This window comes from Melozone crissalis, unplaced genomic scaffold (assembly GCF_028551555.1).
Source record: "Melozone crissalis strain CALT ecotype California unplaced genomic scaffold, PUWL_Pcris_2 ptg000090l_1, whole genome shotgun sequence".
In the NCBI taxonomy this organism is placed as follows: domain Eukaryota; kingdom Metazoa; phylum Chordata; class Aves; order Passeriformes; family Passerellidae; genus Melozone; species Melozone crissalis.
In genome coordinates, this window is record NW_026535867.1 from 3,764,458 (window position 1) to 3,786,815 (window position 22,358).

At 39.8% G+C, this 22,358-nt stretch overlaps 1 protein-coding gene across 1 annotated transcript in view; it reads left to right on the forward strand.

Annotated features, from left to right (window-relative positions):
* The first annotated feature begins 5,693 nt into the window (after positions 1–5,693).
* Positions 5,694–22,358, forward strand: part of RPGR (retinitis pigmentosa GTPase regulator) — a 38,362-nt gene continuing 21,697 nt past the window's right edge. The window contains exons 1-6 of the mRNA XM_054291309.1: positions 5,694–5,750; positions 8,035–8,160; positions 14,690–14,782; positions 17,319–17,381; positions 18,898–19,056; positions 20,526–20,675. Of these exons, the coding sequence (XP_054147284.1) occupies positions 5,711–5,750; positions 8,035–8,160; positions 14,690–14,782; positions 17,319–17,381; positions 18,898–19,056; positions 20,526–20,675 (631 nt within the window). The 5' untranslated portion in view covers positions 5,694–5,710. The remainder of the gene's footprint in view (positions 5,751–8,034; positions 8,161–14,689; positions 14,783–17,318; positions 17,382–18,897; positions 19,057–20,525; positions 20,676–22,358) is intronic.

Consider the following 22,358-nt stretch of genomic DNA (forward strand, 5'->3'; position numbering starts at 1 on the left):
GGTTTTCAGAGTGGCACCTTCTCAGCTTAGTGCTCTTTGTGTCCTCCATTCTCTTCTGCCTTTCACTGCCTGCTGTTTCTTTCACATTATCTGTCTTTACCCTTGGCAGCTCCAGCCAAAAACCCTCTCCTGATTTTTCTCCCCAGTCCTTGTGCTAAAGCAGCCCTGGGTTAAGCCATGAAGGCAGGCAGTGAAATGTCATGGTAAGATCTTGCACCACTTGGGTTTCAGCCCTTTCAGAGCTTTGCCTTAGAGGACAGGAACATCTTTTCCTTGCTGGAAACTGGAATTCCAGACCATTGCAGGGTGTGCCATGGATCACAGAGGGGAATTACTGAGGTTCCTGGGATGCTGTTTCTGCTGTGCCTCCCAAGGGTGCAGGTGACAAGGTGACAAAGTCCTAAAGCCGTGTGGGCTCTCAGAGCAGATGGGAAATGTTTGTCTGCTGGACATTTTCAATCACACTCACAGCTCAAAACAGAGGGAGGAAGAAAATGGGAGCAAGTGTAGGGTCTTTCATGGGTCAGGTAGTTTCTACCACACCATGAAAAACAGCCCACCAAGATAAGCTACTGAAATCCACTCTTATATATCAAGAGTTTAAATACCAACAGTTCATAATCACAGGATTTGCTTTAATTTTCATTGTGCATATTCTAAAGCAAAATAGTTTTATAACTGGGACTTCTTTAATTACTTTAAATTTTCAGAACAGGGATTTGCTTTTTTAACTTGTTTGTGGGGGAAAAACCAAACTTATTCTGCATTAAAATCTATGCAATTTCTTGCTGCTTCCTACTCTCCTTATTTCAAGAACAGCTTTGGGGCTGCTCCTTGTTTTTCTCATTTCAGCCTGCAATTCCTTCCAGGGACTTAGAGATTATCTAATCTCAACTTGCCAAACAACAACTTCTGTTCATTGCTCTTGTTTCACCATCTGGCATGATTGAGAAGTGGACTGAGAAATATTCATCACTATTTTCTCCACTGGCAGATAGTGAAGCGCCTAAATTTGTTGCTGGAGAGGATTTGGAATTACCATCCTTAAGTATTTTCAAGAGGTGCCTAAGCAAAGGCATAGCTGCTCCCATATGGTGTTTGACAGGCTGCAAGCAGAAAGTTGGACTACAGATCTGCTCTTGACCTCTTGAAGATTCTGTTTTATTGCTATGACCTCCAAGAAATTTGCTCCCTTCCCTGTTATCCATATGTGAAAGAGGGGCAGAAGTGGAAAAATTAATTCCAGAGAAGGAGCATGAGACAACATACCAAAGTTAAAATGTAACGGGCAGAATTGCAAGGTCAAGCAGTTTTGGCTTCTTCCTTTCTGAGCAGGGACACATAACTTTGGACTCTTAGCACAGACTGACACACATTAGGTTATTTTGCAATATTAAACACAGTGCTATTAGCTGGGAATACCCACAGACAGTGGTGATAGTTTATGCCAATATTATGCTATAATGTTAAAAAACCCAACAAAAATAACAATGATGTGCGTGGAACTTAACAAATCGGATTACTTCCTTGGGAAACGAGCTTTACCACACTTGTTTTCCAAACTTGCTTTTCCATCACCTCTGTGAGCTGCAGAAATTTCCCAACTGGCTGCAGTAAAATTCCAAAATTCATAAGAAAATTAACATCCAGCCTTTAGGACAGCTCTAAATCTGTAGCAAATAAATTATAGAATTTGGAAAACATTTGGTTTTCATATGATGCAATGTAGAAATTATAAACAAAAATTACTTACTGCATATTAGGATTCCTGTGAATGTGAAATTTATGCATATTGTTTTCTAGAACTAATCACTTGTTATGTAACAAGCGTTAATTCTGTTCTTATGGAAGCTGACCTAAAACCATGAGAAAACATGGAATTGACTTTCAGATCTACAATTTTAACCTGACTTTGGAGATGTGACAAACCTGAGAAGCAGCTTAGTGAAATGCTGTCATATAGGAACTTTCCTGAAACTAGGGGGACAGGCACAGCTATGTGGGTGCAGAAAGAACCCAAAGCCAGGTCACAAAGGCAGGTCTGCCTGCCTGACTTTGAATATCCCATGACATCATGCTTTTGCTGCATGCCTCTAGGGTATATACAGACACAAAATAATTAGGCAGACATTCACCTTGCAGCTTCAAGGAGAGAATTCCCCACCCAAACTGGCTACAATATATGTCTGAATGCAGATAGATCACCTTTATTCATATTATTTACTGGTTATATACTGGTTACCATAGCTGCAGCACACACTGACCTCAAGAATAAACATTCCTTCCTGACTTGGCAGCTAAATCCCACAGAGCAAATGAATGGTACTTCACAAACACTAAAAACAGATGATACCCCAGTCTCCTGAAGTCACAGAGCTTGCAGGCTGGTGAGGTGAAAGGACACTAAAATTGCAGGGAAAAGCCCCCTAGAGCCTTTCTCTAAAACACTCACTCCTTCACAGGATTCTGCTGCTTTTGACTCCAGGTTTCTGGCCAAACTCCACACACCAGATAAAATTAAAGGATAAGCTCACCAAAACTGTCGCAGCAGCTGCTTGCTGGTCCCTGCTACTTTTGCAATACTGATGAAATTCCTCCTGTTAAACAGCATCTTCTGTCTGCATTAAGACTTCTCCTAACCCACAAATAAAGTTATGAGAAAGGAAGGTGTAGGAAGCAGAGAGTGAGCTGTGCTGCTGTGCAAATGAGGGAAAACCAAGAACCAAGGTCCTTGTTTTGGCTGTCTCAGCCAGGGCTGGGCCAGGCTGGGGCTGACCCTGAACCTTTTCTTTGGTCAAACCCTACAGGTACAGAGATTTCTCCCAGGGCCCATTGCACCACTTGCAGTTTGTGTTCTTCTCTGTGAGCTCATCATGTCATATCACACTTGTGTCAATACTATTTCATAGCTATTTGGGGTTAAATATTTGTACAGGAGCATGTGCTGATGGAAAAAGGCAAAAGAAGACTTGCAGGATCAGCATGAGCAGGGGATGGGACTGTGGCCATTGGGGCTTTAGCACAGCCCAGGCAGGGACTGCTGGCCCCGAGCTGAGCCTAAATGAGGGTTCTGAGTCCTTGGCTGAGGAACTGGGCAGGACATAAAGACTTATTCATGCTTTTGGGGCCCTGACAATAATGAAGTAGTCTGCGTTAAAGAAATCTACATTTTCCTGGAGGTTTTGTTGGCTTTTTTTTTCCTTGGGTTTTTTCCCTGTTTTTTGGGGTTCTGTTTTTTGGGTTTTTTTCTCTTTGTTTTTTGTTTGTTTGTTTGTTTGTTTGTTTTCTGTTGTTGTTTCATTTTTATTTTGGACCAAGTTTTCAATTATGCTGTGGTAGTGTTCAACAGTGTGGGCCCAGAAAGTGTAATTCTGCAGCCTGCCTACCTCCTTAGGCTAAACTGCTTGCTGTATAATCTGAAGTAGGTCAGTTGCTAAATACTAAAGTGATTTAATTTAAGTTTCTACCTTCAAATATAATTGTCAGATAAGATTTTATGTCACCTGCACTGTAGGTGGTTTTGAAATATGACCATTACTTTCTCATTTCTTCCTCCCTGTAAAGAGAGACTCACTAGGGTAAATCAAGGTGATGGCATATCTGTCAGAGAGGGTGATACCTTGAAATTACAATGCAAGGAACTTATAATTAAAACATACAAGAGAGAAGTTTGACTTCTGGAAAGACAGACAGCTGTGAAAACATCACGCAGGGTGATAGCTCCTGGTGGGATTTGCTCATGCTGAACCAACCCTGAGATATTTGGGAAATGCAGCAGTTGCCAGGGGAAATGTCAAACAGAAGTAAAATCCTAGAGAAATGAGTAGTGAGGGAAGAAAGGGAAGAAAGAGAAGAAAGGGAAGAAAGAGAAAAATGTCAGGCCAGTTTCCCTCTTGGTTGTCCTCTGGCAAATGACTCCCTTGACTTTCAAGCCCAGCCCCTGGGACTGAGCTTGTGCCATTAGTGATGCCCAGGAGAAAAGACAGCAGACAAAGCAAATGTGGCCAAGGTACCCAGGGCTCCAATGCCACCCTGCAGTCTCCCAGGGAGGGGACAGTGCTGATGCCTGTCAGGTCACACCTTGGACTGGGTCTGGCTGAGCTGGGCTCGTTTTCCCACAGCAGCCCTGCCAATGCTGGGCTCTGCACTGGCAGCTGGAAAGGTGCTGATGCCACCCCAAGAGTTTTGGGGACTGCTGAACAGCGCTGCCACAGCACCAATGCTGTCCCTCCAAATTCTCATCTGTCTGTAGGTTGGGGGTGGACAAGCTCTTGGGAGGGGACACAGCTAGGACAGCTGACCCAAATTAATCAAAGGGATATTTTATATCATGTAATGCCAGCTCAGATGGAAAAGCTAAAGAAGGGAGGCAGAAGGGGGAACATTCCTTATTTTTCAATATGTGCCTTCTGGAGCAAAGATGAGGTGCTTAAGTCCTGCTTCCTGGTAATTGTCTGGACATAACTTGCTGATGGGAAGAAGAGAAAAAATTCTTTGTTTTTTTTTATTTTGCTTTTGTGCATGTAACATTTCATTTTTGCTTTAGGAAACTGCCTTCTCTCAACCTATGCTTCCTGTCTTCTCTCCTCTGTCCAGCTGAGAAGGGGTAGAGATGAAGTGTCTTGGTGGGCACCTGGTGTCCAGTGAAGGCCAATCCACCACACCCCTGTACAGAGGCTGCCTGACCCCAATTCCCACATGGACCAATTTCATAGGAAGCTCCTGTGAATGAGTGTCACCTAAGAGGAAGGGGACAACCAAGATTTACAGATGCCTGCAGTTGAAAAGGAACAGCAAATGCCAGAGGGTCCAAAACAACTTAAAAACTTTTATTACTAAATTATACATGTTAATTGGTATAAGTTAGCTCCTTATCTCCTAGCAGCAAGAGAAATAAAAGAATAATTTTAAAAAAAAGTGGTAAGAGAGAAAGGGAGATCATCGGTATTGATACAGGTATCCATCTGGCCAACAAGAGGTCCAGGGTCCTCAGGGCACTGCCTGGGCACTGTGGGGGTCAATTTCATGGAGAAGCTTTCCCTGGGAGCTCAGAGCCCTGTGCTGGGCCTGATGCCATCCCACTGCCGGCTGCTCAGAGAGGTGCTGGAGCCACCATCCCTAAAGGTGTTTATGGAAAGACTGGGTGTGGCACTGAGTGCCAAGGTGCCAAGGTGGCTGGTGATCCCAGAGGTTGTTTCCAGCACAGCTGATCCTGTTATGCTGTGCCCACAGCCCTGTGCCCTGCCTTTCCCTATTCCCAGCACAGCCCATCCTATGGCAATGCCGTACCCACAGCCCTGTGCCAGGCCTTTCCCTCCACCCAGCACAGCCCATCCTGCAATGCCATGCCCACAGCCCTGTGCCAGGCCCAGCACAGCCCATCCTGTGGTGATGCCGTTCCCACAGCCCTGTGCCAAGCCTTTCTCTATTCCCAGCACAGCCCATCCTGTGGCGATGCCATGCCCAGAGCCCGGTGCCAGGCCTTTCCCTATTCCCAGCACAGCCCATCCTGCAATGCCGTGCCCACAGCCCTGTGCCAGGCCCAGCACAGCCCATCCTGTGGCGATGCCATGCCCAGAGCCTTGTGCCGGGCCTTTCCCCGCGCCCGCCCTCAGGGCCCGGCCGGGCCCTGTGCCGCCCCCGCCGGCCGCCAGGCGGCGCTGCCCGCGGCCCGGCGCCCCCGGCCCGGCGGGGCTTCCTCCCGGCCGCCATGGCCGCGCCCGCCGCGGGGACAGAGCTGCCCGTGCCCGGTGAGTGCGGCCGCTCCTGGAGGCACCGGGGGGACAGCGCGTCTGCCTGTGCCCGCCCTGCCCGTCTCTTCCCTGCAGGGCTCCCCCGGCTCCGGGCCCCGCGCCGGGCTGGTGCCTCACGGTGTCCGGGGAGAAACGCGTTCGCTGCCGGCAGAGCTCGAACGGGGCAGCCCCGTCAGCGGCAGGGCCGGGGGGCAGCGCCGCACTCGGGGGTGCGCGGGTAATTCGGAGCATTAATGGTTGGTTTGTGTCGCGGTTTGGCCCAGAGTAATGTTCAAATGTCGCCTCGTTGCTGGGATAACAAACGCCTCGTGTATATCCTGTGTGATTTAATTTACCGAGTTGGTGGGGTTCAGTTTCCAAAGTTACCGAGTTAATGGGGTTCAGTGGCAGCGCTGAAGCGCAGAATGGGCCAGGCTGGAAGGGACCGCCGCGGCTTGTCTGGTCCCAGCTCCCTGCTCCAGCAGGGTCATCCCACAGCTCATGGCACAGGATTGTGTCCAGACCCTTCTGGGGTATATCCAGTGAGGAAGACTCCTCACCACGCACAGTCACTGCACAGGAAAGAATTTCTTTCTCTTGTTCACATGGAACTTCCCGAGCGTCAGTTTCTGCCCACTGCCTCTTGGCCTATTGCTCAGCATCACCGAACAGAGCCTGGCTGCATCTTCTTGGCACCCCTTGGGCTCAGATATTTATACACATTAGGTGTGTATAAATACACATTAAGGTTCCCTGTAAACAATCTCTTCTCGAGGCTGAACAGGCCCAAATCCCTCAGCCTTTCCTTGTAAGAGAGATGCTCCAGTCCCCCAAACATCCTTATTGCCCCTCCCTGGACCCACTTTGTGAGCTCCATGTCTCACTTGTACTGAGGAGCCCAGAACAGGGCACAGTAGTTTTGTCCAGTTGTGAAATATTGTGGCTTAGTCAAATGAATGAGATACAAAAGGCATTGGAAAATGTATCAGCTTTTTGTATGCGTTGAATAAAGAATATAAAATGCTTTCATGTTAACCCTTCTGAAGGGGAAAGAAATGAACCAGAGAGCTCTCTACCTGCTGAAGAGATTGCTAAGAAAGTTCAGAAGTTCATGGCTGTCTGGCTGGACATGAAAACTTCAAACAGAGTTTTCAGATGCTGTTTAGCTTGTCTGTAGTTGCAGGTGTGTCTAGGTAAAATAAGGAAAAAGCTCAACTTCTTCTTTAAAAAGGCTTGAGTTTGTCTGCACAAAGCTTGTTGAGCAAGTGAAAGTGAAAACCACATCTAGTGAGGCAATAAGCGCAATTTATACATGTCTACCCCATCTGATACATAAAATAACATCTTTGGAAATAGGGAAAGCTTTTGCATTAAATAATTTTTTTTTAAATGCAAATCAAATATACAGTTTAAGAAAGAACTTTTAGGTTTTGAAGCTGGGGTGCATATTGTTGATGAGATTGTTTTCATTGAAAGTTAAAGCACTATGTTGTCTCAATGTCATTTTCAGAAACAGTCTACTGTTATTGTGTGTACTTCCTAATGTGTTACATGCTAACAAAATTTACAAGGAAAAGGTTTGGTTTATTCTTGGTTTTGTTTTTAAAAACATCTCTATTTTATAGCACAGGCTTTGACATTTTAAAATAGGAAGTCTAATTGAGCTTTTATATCTGAGCTGACATTGTCTGCAAGGATTTTGACAAATTATTTAACTTGTAAGTTCATGTATTTTTCTGTAGAATTGGTACTTTCTGTCAAACTACATGCTGAACAAACAGTTAACATTCTGTGCTTTAGCAACTATGTTGCTAACACATTTGAGAGTGTGAAGAATTGAGAAACCAGGCAAACTACAAACCCTGAAGAGCTGCTTGGACTTTATTTTGGGGTGGCTTTGTTTGGATTTTTTAGATCATGGTCTTACCAGTGAATCACAGAAAGGTTGGGCATTGGAAGAAATCTCTGGAGACCACCTGGTCCAACTCCCTTGCTAAGGCAGGTTCACTCAGAGGAGGTTGCACAGGATCACCTCCAGTCAGGTTTTGAGTATCTCCAGAGCTGGAAACTCCACAGCTTCTCTGGGCAGCCTGCTCCAGTGCTCTGCCACTCACACAGGAAAGTTCCTCCTCCTGTTTGGGTGAAATGAGAGTTTTGCCAACCCATGTTTTGAAGGCTGAGAGAAGGAAGAAGAGAAAGATAAGAAAATAAAGTGTGCCACTGAGTTGCTAGAGCATAACTACTTCAAAATATGTGAGGTAAAATTTGCTTTCACTAAAATTGGCATCTTTTTGTGTTTCAGAGTCAGGTGCTGTTTTCACATTTGGGAAAAGCAAATTTGCAGAAGATATTCCTAGCAAGTTCTGGTTCAAAAATGACAAGCCTGTACTTATATCCTGTGGAGATGAACATACAGCTATTATTACAGGTCAGTATTGGAAATGGAGGATATAGAATCAGAATAGTTTATGTTGGAAGAGACCTTTAAATTACCAAGTCCAACTATTAACCCAGCACTGCCAAGTTCACCACCAAACCATGTCCCCAAGGGCCACATCTATACATCTGTAGATAAACACATCTATACATCTATAAACACCTCCAGGGATGGGGACTCAGCCACTTCCCTGGGCATCCTGTTCCATGGAGAAATTTTTCCCAATCTTTGGTCTAAACCTTGGTGAAAAGCAAGGTTTTCACAGGACTTGCCCAAGAGCTGTCTGGAGGAAGTTTGTAACTGAGTGTATGGCAGGATTTAAACTAAACACAACTTAATTCAGGCTGAATGTTTCTGGTGAGTCTGACAATGTTTACTATGTTACATATATTGTATGATGGAAGTAACAGTAACTGCTGAACACCACAAGTTCACTAGAAATCTCCTTGAAACAATAATTGTATCTCTCAAATTAAGCTTGGAATTACTGTTACCTGTCAGATGAAAATAGCCTTGAAAGAGCAACTCAATAAAGGATTTCAGAAAATCCTACAAAAATCAGAAATAAATGGAAAAAGCATTCAAAGAAACTCTGGTGTAATAGAGGGAGCATCATTAATGGTTTTTCTTTTCTTTGAAATGATGGAAACAATACTCATTAAATAATTTGTTCATTTTATTTTCCATGGAAGGAACTACTCTTCTGTGGATGAGCATGTGTGATGGTTGTATTGACAATCAACTGCTGACAGATAATAAGACTTTGTTGTTGAAAAAAATGTATGTGTCTTTTCAGGACTTTTAAAATTGGAATGTAGTTATTGCTCATCAATTTCCAATTGGTTGTTGCGTATGAAATAATTTCCTGAGGGTTTCTTGCAATGTTCACAAGCAACATTGAAGATGCTGAATTTTTAGAAAGAACTATTCCAGGCAAGATAAAAAAGACTATAGATTTCTTGGGCTGCAGAACACCCTGAGGTGAAATTACATGATGAATTTTTCAAGCCTAACTTCATGGCAGATGAATTATACATTAATAGTTTATTTTGAACAAAGCTTGGCACTTCTTCTTGGATTGAACCAATAATATTAAATTACCTGTTGCATTGAATTAATCTGGATGTTACCTGGGGCACTGTGGCATTTTCCTTTTGCATTTCCTTTTTACATATACTTTTATGTGCCCACACCCAGTTTGAAATAACACAGGTATAGTTCTGTGTTTAAACCAGTAAATTTAAATTTAAACCAGTAAATTTAAATGCCTGGGCCAGCACTGTTAACCCCAGTCAGCAACAATCCCCTAATTCCCACATCACTGTAATAGTTACCACTTAGATAAAGCTTTTGAGGAGGTCATCTTGCAGAGATTTTCATGCAGCACCATTTCTGTATAATTTCTCCTTCTCTCCATTACTTTAGTATATGCAGCTTTTTTCAAAAGTGTCTCTGTAGCTTGCCCTAGCTGTTGTAGTGGGCAGGTACATCACCAGGGAGGCTTCTAGATGATCAGATCTTTATTTCCTCAAAGCTTTTGCCCTCAAGGAACTGTAGAAGCATGAGAAAAAGACATTTTTGGTAGCAAAAGGTTTTCTGGGTCATTGTAAAGTAAAGGCAAAAGTGAGAGTAAAGTGTGGATCAACAACAAGCAAAGGTAGAGAAACTGCAAGAGTCACACAAAAAAAGTGAAGAAGGAAGGAAAAAGCTCTTCTCCCTCGTTTGTTCTTCATACCAGTGCATGCCCATGTGCACCTCACATTTCTGCAGTTAGATGGAATTGGATGATACAGCCCTTGGGAATGACCCTGAGCTGCAGTAACAGCTGGAATAAATGGTCCAGAAGCTCATGCTGATAATGAGTTTACTGAGAAGGGAGACCAGGAGCTTCTTCAGCTGAACCTGACCTGGAAGAGATAAAAGGCAAACATCACCAAGGAAGGAAAATACCTCAAGCAGGTGTGTGTTAATGCATGCTTCATTTTACCTTCAGTCTTTAGTTGCAGGTCACTAAATTTCCCCCCTCCTTTTTTTCCCACACCTTTAAAGAGGGAGTGGGAGGTAAATTTGTAGGGGACAGTAGGAATATGAGGTAGGTTAAAATTGAGAAATACACCAAATTTACAGTTAACATGGCTCAACAATCCTAAATAAAACAATCACCCAGACTGATACAAATCATTCCTTAATGCTGGACTTGGGGAGGAGAGATGGCTACAGCTAGCATCAAATCTTGACTGAATACTAATGAAGAAAATGTACAAGAACTGATATTTAGCTTTCAAACAAAATATTCAGAAGCTTTCAAATACTTCTTTCATCTATTCCAGCATGAATATTCCCACATGACTTTTATAAAAACAAGTGTAAAATAAATATAAAACACTCCATCCTTTGCATTTCTAGGTCAGGAGTTAAGAGTCCAAAATTTTATTTACATGCTGTAGCTGCATGTTGGAATTGAAGGGACCAGTGATAGTTGCTTGCTGACTTTGAGTTGGCTTGCTGAGCTAGTTGAAATATTTTCTTCTTCAGGAAGGAAGTTTAGGATTGAAATTTATGGTTTTTTATTCTTTTGCATATCATTGGCATAAGCTTGATTAAAATGTCCAAGCAGGAGTTTTTTTAAGCAGTGGTCTTCCTTAGGTCTTCAATGCAGTGATGAGCAATATATATTCCACCATCACTTGTAACATGTTTCATAATGGTTCTTGCCTCATTTCTGTATTTTTTGGCCCAAGAATACTGTTAGTCCATTCCCTGCATCTTCTATAACTGCAGGCTTTGGAAAGCAATTAATTCATCCTCATGGGAGCTGGTGTGAAGAAGTATGAATATGCATACTTTTAAGACCTCATTCCAATGCCTGTGTATTAAATTTTATTTCCTACAAAACCCTCAAACTTAACAGCTACCTTATTGTTTATTTGCCTTGATTAGAGTATCCTAGGCAGCTTAATCACATTTGATCAGAGACTGATCCTGTTCACAAAGGGGAAAGTGATGGTGAATGAAGATGCCTTTTCTGAACTGAGTGCCCTGGAGAGAATTGAAGCCCCCAACACAAGAAAGCAGAAGGAAAGAAAGAAGTAGCAGTTGTAAAAGTGGGAGTGAAAGGTGCATATGGAACCACAAGATACTATACTCATAATTTCAGGTTTTGTAAGGCATTAAGCACTCAACAGAGATCTTGGAAACTCTCCAGGTGTTTTGTCACCAGTTTTCTTCTATTCTTTCTGCTTACCAGTAGGTCATCAGAACATGGCACAATACCTTTTGCATCAGCTGCAAGGGGAGGATGAGAAAGATTAGTACACATTTGTGTTGATGTATGTGAGCAAGCAATGTTCTGTGCTGGTTTTGCTTGTGTGATGCCAAATGTCCTAAGCATGACTGTGCTCGTTGCTCAATAAAGTTTCTGAAAATATTATGACTTGTCTAAAGAAACTGATGCCACTCTTATTTTCCTGGGATTTATTTGACTTCTGTAGGAGTTTTAAATCAACTGTTAACATAATTTATTCACTAAATAGCTCAAATAAAGATAATTTTAAAAATAATCGTGGTTCCTTGGCATTTGCTACTCTGTACAAAATACTGCCTTTTATGTTTTATTCAGATACAGTTTCTCAGAAGGATCTTGTAGTAAATATTCAAGGCCTGTACATTGCCTCCCCATCTTATTTCTCTCCCACACTCATATCATTTAAAAAGAAGAGGGAGCAATATGTAAAACATACCTTTCAACATAGGTGATTAGAGTACTTGGCTGCTTGCTATGACAAAGCACATGGGATTTCAGCTGAAATTTCCCAGCTGCCCAATGATTGCCTTTAAAAGCACTTCATGAACCAAGTGCACATGACTGATGGGCTTGCAGGAATTACAGTTGTGATAGCAACTGTTCATGAGAAATGAGGGGGGAGACAATCTCTTACTGCAGTGTCCCCAAAACCTCTGTTGCTACACATGCAAGCATCTTGTGGCTTCCCTGGTAGCCCTGAATTGCTGCTGGTGAAACATCTGCTGGTGTACCTGCCAGGGAGCACATGCTTGGGAGAAATACTTCAGTTTTGCATCAGGATAAAGGTGGAGACTGCTGTTGGAATTGTTTTTTATCACCAAAACAGTCTGAGTAGGACTTTTCACTGTATCCTGTTGTTTCCCTCCTGCCCAGAGTCATAGTCTTACTCTATTTTGTGCCAGCCATTCCACCTGGCAGGTGGCCACAGTCTGGATGGTGGCACCAAAATGGAAGCAAAAAACCCAAGAGTAATCTGAGTTTACAAAATTTTGAAATTTGATCCTTGCCTATTTGCCTGCTGTTGGATTCAGTGCATCTGTGTGATGGCTGGGATATCTCAGTATGCAGTTATGATAATTGTGCCTTTTGCTTGCAAAATTATGTTGGATTTCTTGGCCAGCTTAGATTGAGTCATGTCTCTTCTGAAACTTGATTTGTTGTACAGACTTTGAAACGTTGGTTCATTATGAGCATTTGTTTAGGTTCCTCTGTAGTGCCTATTAATTCCCATTCTCTTTCTAAATTAACTGCTTCCCAGATTTCTTATTTTCTGTTATACTCCTAGGAAACCTGAAATTACAAAAGGCTGTCAGTCAGTTGTAAAAGAATGGAAAAATTCCTCTCATCTATTAAGCTCCTTGACTTACAAAGCAATGCCTAAGAATTTAAAGACTGATATAAAACCCTGCAGATTATAGGATGAAAAGCATGACCTTGTTTGAATTTTGCATGGATAAAAGAGAATGTGCTTAAATTGAATTAGGGCAGCTTGGCATCATACTCTCACAAAAGTACTGCTGTCTTAGAAAAGCAGTTGGAAAGTGTAAAGCAAGGATACAAGGAAGCCATGCCAATATAGGATAGATGTCATTTGCTGATAAAAATCCTTTCTGTTTAAGGTGTGTTTGCTGTCAGGGACAGCTCTGCATGTGTTTGACATGATTGCATTATCAAAATTAGGATGGAGATATAAATCCTGTTAGTAGAACACTGTGAGCATGAATTTGACCTCTGTCTTTCTTCCCTTCCAGCTTTCTTGGAAAGACATAATATTGACACATAGTCCCACGTGCCAAGAATTGTAAAATCTAACAATCAGGATTTTAGATACTAGTTACAGTTAAGCACTGGTGTGGTTTTGGTTTTTTTTTTCTTTTTAACTGTGTGTTTATATTTAAGAAAATGAATGGATATTTTTATTAGAATATGATTTTTGGGTAATATTTTAAATATTGTAATGTCATACTTCAAAGTCTCTCTAAATCACAATCAGAACCTTCACTGGGAACAGCCATATTATTTTGGCATTATTATATGGAATTGCAATTATGGATTGTGGATGTGTTAATTGTAGATGATGAGGGTGTTGAGCTCTATGACCAAATTTCTGTCTAGGGTGACAGAAATTATGATGGAGTCTAATGCACAAAGATCTGCAGACCTTCAGAAGTAAACAAAGTCCTATTAATTGTTGTGAAAGGGTGGGAGTTTGAGAAGAGGATGTTGTTTTGTTGTGGAGTTTTTTGCTATATCAGTTTCTATTGTTTTGCAAAGATTTCTGTTGGGACAAGGGTTTTATTTTCCAGTGGGAACTTTACAGCTTTACAAGGTGTGATAATTTAAAAAAATGAAATTAAATGAGTTCACTTTAAGATATTGTCAGTAGTCAGTTTTGGCTAATTTTCATCCCAGATGACAAAATTCTCATCTTTCATATACCATCCTCAGAAAAAAACACTGGTTGTTCAGAATTGTAAGAGTTTGTTGTTTGCAATGGTCAAACATGCAAGTCCAATGACACATCATAGGAATTTCTGAAAGGTGATTCTAGCATTGTCCCTGTTGAACATTTGTAACTAATGTCTGCATTTAGGTTTACAAAACTCTCTGTGTGGTGGCTTTATACATTCTGTCTTTATATGCAAAATAAAAATAAATATAGTTTGTGAAAATTTATCAGAAACTACATTTGATAGAAATGCATATTTGTAAATAATTTTAAGACATTTAGCAGTAAAAGAAATATCCCACCCTAAACAATCAAAGAAGTCAAATGTTACAAATCTCTACTTGTATTTATTAAATAGCTGCATTATTCATTCATGTCTTTGGAGTAAAAGATGTGGGTGCTCAGTTAGATGCGTTGTTATTTTATAAGGTATTATATATTATTTTATAGATACTGGGGTTTCTGGACTGCAGGGTCTGCCCAAAAGTACATCTTGTTTTCTGAAGAGCACTTCATCTGTGCTGTAATTAAAGATGAGGGTGTTTCTTCTTCTGGCTGGGGATTTCTTACTTAAACAATGCAATTACTATTTTTGAACTGTAAAATCACAAAGATATTTATTATTGTTTACACTTATGTACTGAATTGCCTAAACTTAAACCTTACATTAGAAAGGAAGTAATAAGTTCTTTGTGAGTGAATGACCATCTTGGCTGGGATGAGGTGTTCAAACCCTTATATGGATTCTGTCTGTGATTTTTTTTCAGGGAAAGGCAAACTCTACATGTTCGGCAGTAACGACTGGGGCCAGTTAGGACTGGGATCAAAGAGCACTGTCAGCAAACCAACCTGTGTGAAAGGTTTGTGGGAATTTTCTTTTTTCTTTTTTTTTTTTTTTTTTGAAAAGGAGACCCTTGTGAAAAGGTACTTCATAGGATGCGATTCCAAAATAACTGATTCTTTATTATTCTTCATCACATGTGCACATGATCATGAATGCAGCTCTAAAGGATCCCTTATTGATTTTCCATTACTTCAGATTCTGAGTCCTTTTGCATCTGAGGATTACTTCAGATACATAGAATCCTGTCATTTTTGAGGGCTCTGACTTTATGTAGTACTTGCCTATTCTCTCAAACCACATCTTCATTTTTTACTGCAGACAATAATCAGATGCTTGGTCTCTGCATGGTCGATGTGTTTGAAGCCATAGTTCCAGCAGCATTGTGTAACCTCTGTGTCACTATTTTCTTAGCAACTTTGTAAATTAAAAAAAATCTATCAGAAACTTTTCACAAGTACTGTTACATTTTTAACAAGTATGAGAAATGCCCCAGGGACATAAATGTTAATACATTTTTATGAGGCAGTAAAATAAATTCCTGTATCCTTTCACATGTTGAAAAATATGTTTTCATTGCACTGTGATCTTTTTGATCTTTCCTAGCTGTTTTTATCTTGTCAAACAAAGCCGAGTCAATACTTTTCCTTATCCCTTTACTTATGTCAAGTCAGATCTATCCCATTAGCACATTTCTTTTCACTATTAAATGTTTATCTTCACTCTTTCTGCCAGCGGATCGATCTGTTAGCTTATTGTTAAAAACAAATTATCCTGCTTGTTCAAACTCTGTTCTTCCTGATTTAGTTTATTCTACTGTCCTTTATTTGCTCCTGCCTCCATCTCTCTTCAGATTGAGAATGCAGCTACTATCAGGTACACATCTTCTGTCAGCCATGTGAGAGATTGATTCCTACCTTGGCTTAAATAGATTTGGTTTCAAGTTTTGGGTTTGCTGTTGAATTGCAATGGAGAATAAAAGATGAAGAGAAGATGACAGCAATTCAAACCAGACCTGGCATCCACTGAAAAAAGTCACAAGAGGGGTGTCTTTTTTCTCTTGGCAGTAGACAGCAGGAGGAATTCCTGGAGATTTTTCTCATTAGCCTTTGGTCATCACTTGGCTTTGGGAATGGGGTTATAAGGACACTTTAAATTTTCTGCTTGGAGCCAAATGCTCATGTCTGCATGTTTCTAAAAAAAATTTCTGGGACTTGGTTAGAGATTAATGACATTGGTTATGAAAAATCACCAGCAACATTGTAAATATAGCATGTCTCCTAATATACAATTGGTTAGCCTAAGTGGGAGGAATTTTAGGTTTCACAGGCTTCTGAAGAGCTGATTAAGACCATCTCTGAAGTTGAAGAGTGTTGGGACATAAAGACTGTAGGAAGAAACCACCATTGGGAATGTTATGGTTCCACCCTGATGGTAGTGGTAGGTGTTGGACAGAAGCAGGAACCTGAATTTGGACAAATTAAGTTTGTGTCTTGACAGAGCAGGGGCAGTTCATGCTTAAGTTGATAGATTTGTTTGGTGACTTGGTAGAAGGCACCTTAATCTGGATGTTAAAGAGCTGATGAAAGCTGATCTGGAAGGGCTGAAAAAGGGTTTGTGAAAGGGATGATTGTTGTTGGCTTTGTTATGGACTAGTGCAATGGAAAGGCAATTAAATATTTATTATGTAAAAATAATCCTGGTTTAGAGCATTGTATAGGGGACATGGACATGATTGAGAAAAGATAATTTGTTGACAATGAACAGTAACTGGAGCAAAGATGGAAAATTCAGGGAGACGTTTTTCCTCTCTATTTCTGAAATGGAGGACACTTTTCATAGGAGAAAAGGAACCTCTGTATTCTCTCTTTCCCACCAAAATAACTCCTGACTCCCCTCACATCCATTCCCAGTCTTTCAAAGTGACCAGACTGCAGAGAAGTGCATGCCATGGCTCTCTCATTGGTGCTAACTCAGCTGAAATGGAGACAGGGTGGCACAGGCAAAAAATGCAGGCACTGGGCCAGGTAGGGCTGCCCCTGGCAATTGAGATCAGGGATCAGGAAGGGATCAGAGCACAGCAGAAAAGGGATGGGAGCACAACAAAGGGAGGTAGGAATGGTGAGACAAAGGAACAGGATGGTTTCAAAGATTTACAATGCTGGGAAAAGTCTAGGGGGGAACTAACAATGGCCCTGTTAATGAAAACTGAAGACAGCTTATATCATTAATTTCATCCTGCTACTTAATATATTCTTTGAGGCATATCCCATGAATGGCAAATTGCAGGGACTGTGGCACTGGGGTGAAGTAACCATCATCAAGTTAACTTGAGTGCTTTAAGTTTTTAAGGTTTGACCTATTTTCTTATCTCGGGGGAATACTGATTTGATAAGTCATGTGCTAGATTCAAATGGGCAATGAATTTTGTAATAATTCTGTTTGTAAAAATGTGAAAAGAAGAAATCAGAGCTCCCTCTAGAGCACAGAACATGTTGTTGAACCAGCTATCAGTTTGTTTATAACATCCCCTCCTCTTTGGTTTTAATTCTTAGCTTTAAAACCAGAAAAACCAAAACTTGCTGTTTGTGGAAGAAACCACACTTTAGTTTACACAGGTATGTAACCTCTATTTTGTACATATTCAAGATGCATTTCTTCCTTTGCTTTCATGCAAATCTACATTAGGAACCCCAGAAGTGTTGAAGAAAGTAAAAAAAAAAAAGGGTCTTCTAGAACTCAGGGGTTTGACATCCAATTCTTAGAATTCAGAATTTTTTAGAATTTTGAAATTTATTCTGAGCAAATGCATCCATTAACTAATGTTAGATAGTAGTTTCCTAGTAATAGACATATGGAAAAATTTCTTGCTGGCATATGAGGTGTGGTTAACAATTATGAATATTTTCTTTAAGCCCTGTAATAATATGTTGTTATTTTTATATACATCTGTACTCAAATTTACCTTTGATAAATAGTCTTTATCAGTTTGAAGTTACATATTTGAATAAATATAATAGAACTGCATGTTTTCAAGTCTTCATATTTTCCTGCATTTTTGGTTACACAATATAGTCTGCTTTTTCAAGACAAGTTGCTTTATTAAGCTATAAATAAATAAACTGTAAATATGAACTTAAAAATAAATTTGTGGAGACACAGTATACAGAGAATTTATGAAGGCTCTTGTCATGCTTCTATGATTTATGTAATGGAATAGCCATCTCTGTGATTGCAATTCTTTAGCTTTCAGTAATGTTGTAAAGAGGATTGTTTGATTATTAGGAGGTTTATATACATGGAGACCCTGAACACTGTAAATAAGATTGTTAGAATAAAATAGAACATATTAATAACAATTGAGTATGCAAGTTTGCAAAGGGAAAACATTAGTCACATTTGGTGTACACACTGGCTAGGTAATTTGTGGCCATTATATGTCAGATTATTTATCACATTTCTGTCTGAGTTTCTGTTAATAATAGGATATATCTGTTTCTTTACAGATGAGCACTTTAGATGTGAAACATACTAAAATTAAAAGTATAAATCTCAAAGTTCTCTAAAGTTGAAGATATCTGTCATCAGTGTTAAATTCAAGATTCTAGAAAAACCACCTGGTTAAATTAAATTGGAAGTTATTTAAATATTAAAATAAGTAAAATATTTCTAATAAAAAAACTAAGTAGAACTATATTTCATTCACAATGCTCAAAACTATCAAGTTACTAATTTCTTTAATTTATGTACTAATACAGCTTTTTATTTTGTGTGACATCATGCACCCCTTTCCTCCTACTTTATCTCAAAATATACATTGTTTGTGGAAGGAGCTGCTTCTGGTTGCCAGGGCTACTGGTAGTCATTTTCTCAGAGCTCTTGCAGAACTTCCAATCACATTTATTTTTACATCAGTCTCCAGAATAGTGAGAAATGCAGCAAGGTCTTTAGGAAGTTCTGCTCCAAGTGTGTGCAGGAAAACATCGCTAGCTGCAACAGAAACTGCTAATTTCAGCTGGAGGGTGTTTCAGGGCAATAGAGCCTAATGTTTTTGTGATGTTTTTTCCATTGAAAATTAAATCACTTGTTCTACTTTCTTCTTTCTCTGTGTTACCTGTGCTTTTCTGTATGCAGAAAAAGGAAATGTCTATGCTGCTGGAGGTAACAGTGAAGGCCAGTTGGGGTTAGGTGACACAGAGGAAAGGACCACATTCCATTTAATTAGATTTTTCACCAACCAGCACAAGATCAAGCAACTATCAGCTGGGTCATACACCTCAGCAGCAGTAACTGGTGAGAACCAATGCTAATAAAATCTATTTATGTGTTTCTAACCTGATTCCAGGAAGACACTTAATCCAGCTTTCTGTCTGTATATGTGGGTGCATTTTCTATCCTCGCTGTCTTCTTTCCTTGGTAGCCACAGTCATTTTTTGACAGCCAATTTCCTATTTTAACAGTCTGGTGAAGGGTGTGTGTCTCAATAACTTCTTAGAGTTTTTGTGAAGATTTAGTAGAAATACTTACAGAGGAGGAATGGTATGGATACCCTCAAAATGGAAAAAAATATCTTCAGTTTATTTCCAGGGAAAGCAGCTACAAAACAATAGTCCTATGAAAAATAAGTATCTTTAATTCCACTTGTTACTGCAGCTATTGCAGTCCATTGGTTCAGGCTGCACTGCTGTGTCATTCCTTACTAATTCTGGGAGAGGCTGAGCCTCTCACCTGTTTCTCAGGTGGCAGAATTATACCAATTATATATCACAACATGCTGAAATCCACACAGTTACAATACTTCCAGTCACTGGATGGGTGGTCCTTTATTACCCTATAATGCAATTTTTCATGTCTTGCTGTAAAGCAGTTTTTTCTGAACCTGATCAGGGTAAGTTATTGAGGCTTTAATTTCAGAACTTGAGAGAGATGCTATCCTGCTTGTTTGGTTTTGGGGGTTTTTTATGCCAATTGCTGATATTCTCCTAAGTTTTTTTGATTTTTGGGACAATTTTGAATTATTTTAACTCCTAACACCACCTCAGTAGCACTATAGGTGGTACTTTTTTAATCACAACTTATTTACCACCAATAAGAAATACACATACATACATAGAGAAGACTTTATAAGATTTTATCTCTTCTAGAAGAATCTACAGACTTTTCATGTTGTTCACTGCCTTTTTTTTTTTTTTTTTTTACTATTGCCATTGGTCTTTGTTTCAATAGAAGCTGGTCTTAGTAAACCTGGAACATCTACTGTTGTAGTTTAAGGAGAGGAGAATGAAACTGGTCAATATAACCACCTGTGAGGGGAACTGAAAGATAAAGCATGAATAATTGGGATGCCTACCAAAGTCAGAACAGAGAATAAGTTTAGAAGAATGAGAAAGGGGTGACTTACACCTAGGAATGAGAAGATGCCTTAAATTCACTGTAATATTTTCATACTGACCTCTGGTAACTGAATTGTCTCACTCAGTGTTCCTCTATCTGAAGGAATGTTTTTTTTACACAGTATTTTTTCTGTTGGTATTTATGGCCTAATGTTGGTTGTGTCTAAGTGTTCTGGGTCACTTTTGAAAAGCTTAAGGAAAACTCTCTTATTTCCAACTCCTTTTTGCATTGAGCTAAATTATCATTTATATCCTTGAGATCATGACATTCAGTAGTATCATATAGTTTCTGAAGTACTTTTCAATAAATAGATTAACTTTTATTAGTTTTTATTTTAAATCTATTAACTATCTGTGTCTTCATTGTAGAGGATGGGCAGCTCTTTGTGTGGGGTGATAATTCAGAGGGGCAGATTGGCCTGGCCAGTGAAGCCTCTGTCAGTGTCCCCTGCAAAGTGGATATTGGAAAACCTGTTTCCTTTGTATCCTGTGGATATTATCATTCTGCCTTGATTACAGGTAAGAGAATGGGAATAGAGGTTAGTGGAGACAAGACAGTGGTTTTCAAATAGTTGTTTGAAACTTGATACCCTATAGTTGTTAAAAACTATAAGCCTCCTATGTAGAGAAAAAACTTGCAGATAATTTTCTGCATTTGCACATTGTTGTGTAAAAGTGTATTAGAAAGAATGAAATGTCTTATTACAATTTGTTTTCATAAAGGTTATTTCATATATTGTGGATTAAAACTATGGTTTCAAAAATCCATCTTTTTTGAGTTTTTTCTTGTTTTGGTGCTCAAATAATAAACTTTATCTTCTCTAGAAATACCAATATTGAACTGAGATGCTATTTTAAGAGGAAAAATTAATCTTGTTAGAAGTAAAAGATTGTTGTCCAAGTTTGTTTTTTGGTCTTAAATGTAAGTTTTGAAATAATTTAAACTGGCAGTATGTGATAGAGGAGAAGCAATGCTGCAGTGAGCTGTTGTCTGCTCTCCAAACCAAACCACCTCCCTATTGCTTTCCACCTCTCTCTTCCCAACTCTCCATTGCTTTCCAAAGTGAAGATTCCACTCACCTTTTAATAATGCCAGTATGGATGAATGATCAGCCATTATTGATGGCATTATGTATGAGCAGCTATGAATTCCTCTCAGCCATATAGATTTACATTATCAAACTTTACTGTTTGGTCTCCTTAGAGTAATTAAAGATTTCAAAGGATCGATAGTTTTGATTGTAAAGCTTTTAATGGGTAACCAGGAGCTATTCCATCAGATACCTTTCCCAGATTACTTGATAAATGTTACTTTTCCACATACAATATCTTTATTGCTCTCTGAGAACATGCTGTTAACAGAATGAGAGCTTGCTACCGTGGACAAATATTAATTAGGTGTTAGGCTGGTGGTGTGCAACTTTTTATTACAAATGCTTTATTACAGTAAATGAATTAAGTGTCTGGGACTGATCAGGACCTCAGCATCTGTTAGGAAAAACACAGCTTCCTGGACTCAGAATAAATGGGGGAAAAAAAGATGCTTGCTTCAAGGATGTAGTAGTAATGTGTGCATCTCTGCCTTTGAGCCAAGAGCTGAAGGTCCAAGAGTGCAGCAGGATGTCACAAAAGTTCTTATTAGTAGAAGGGTTGAGGACAAACATCTGAGAGTAAAGAGAGAACAGTGTGTGCCAAGTGCCCTAAGGTAGTGGATGCTTTTGATGGAAGGGGATAAGAAAAAAGGCTTAGTCTTGTACCTGGCTAAAAAAAATGGAGCTTATTAAAATATTGATAGGAAGAGTGAACTGGTTAGCACCTGTGAAAATGAGGAGTTGGTGAACCTATTACTACTTAAACAGGCCTGAGTATGAGGTGGAGAATCTTAATTTTTAGCCTTAATATCTGCAAGTCCTGCATGAATTCAGTCTATGTCACTGACGCTACTGATGCACACATGGATTCTTTGTGGTGAAAGCATAAATTTTTTTATTACTTTCTCTGGGCCCCTTGTCATCAGTTTTATTTGACTGATACTTCAGCTGCCATAAAAATTTAATATCTGGCATCCAAGTACTTTTGCAGAATCAATTTTCTGTTGCACTGCTGTCAGTGTGTATCTACACAGTGTTAAAAATTAGCTTTATGCATTTTTTCTGAGTATACCCTAGTCACAGGATGTATTACTTACCAGTTATTAGAATA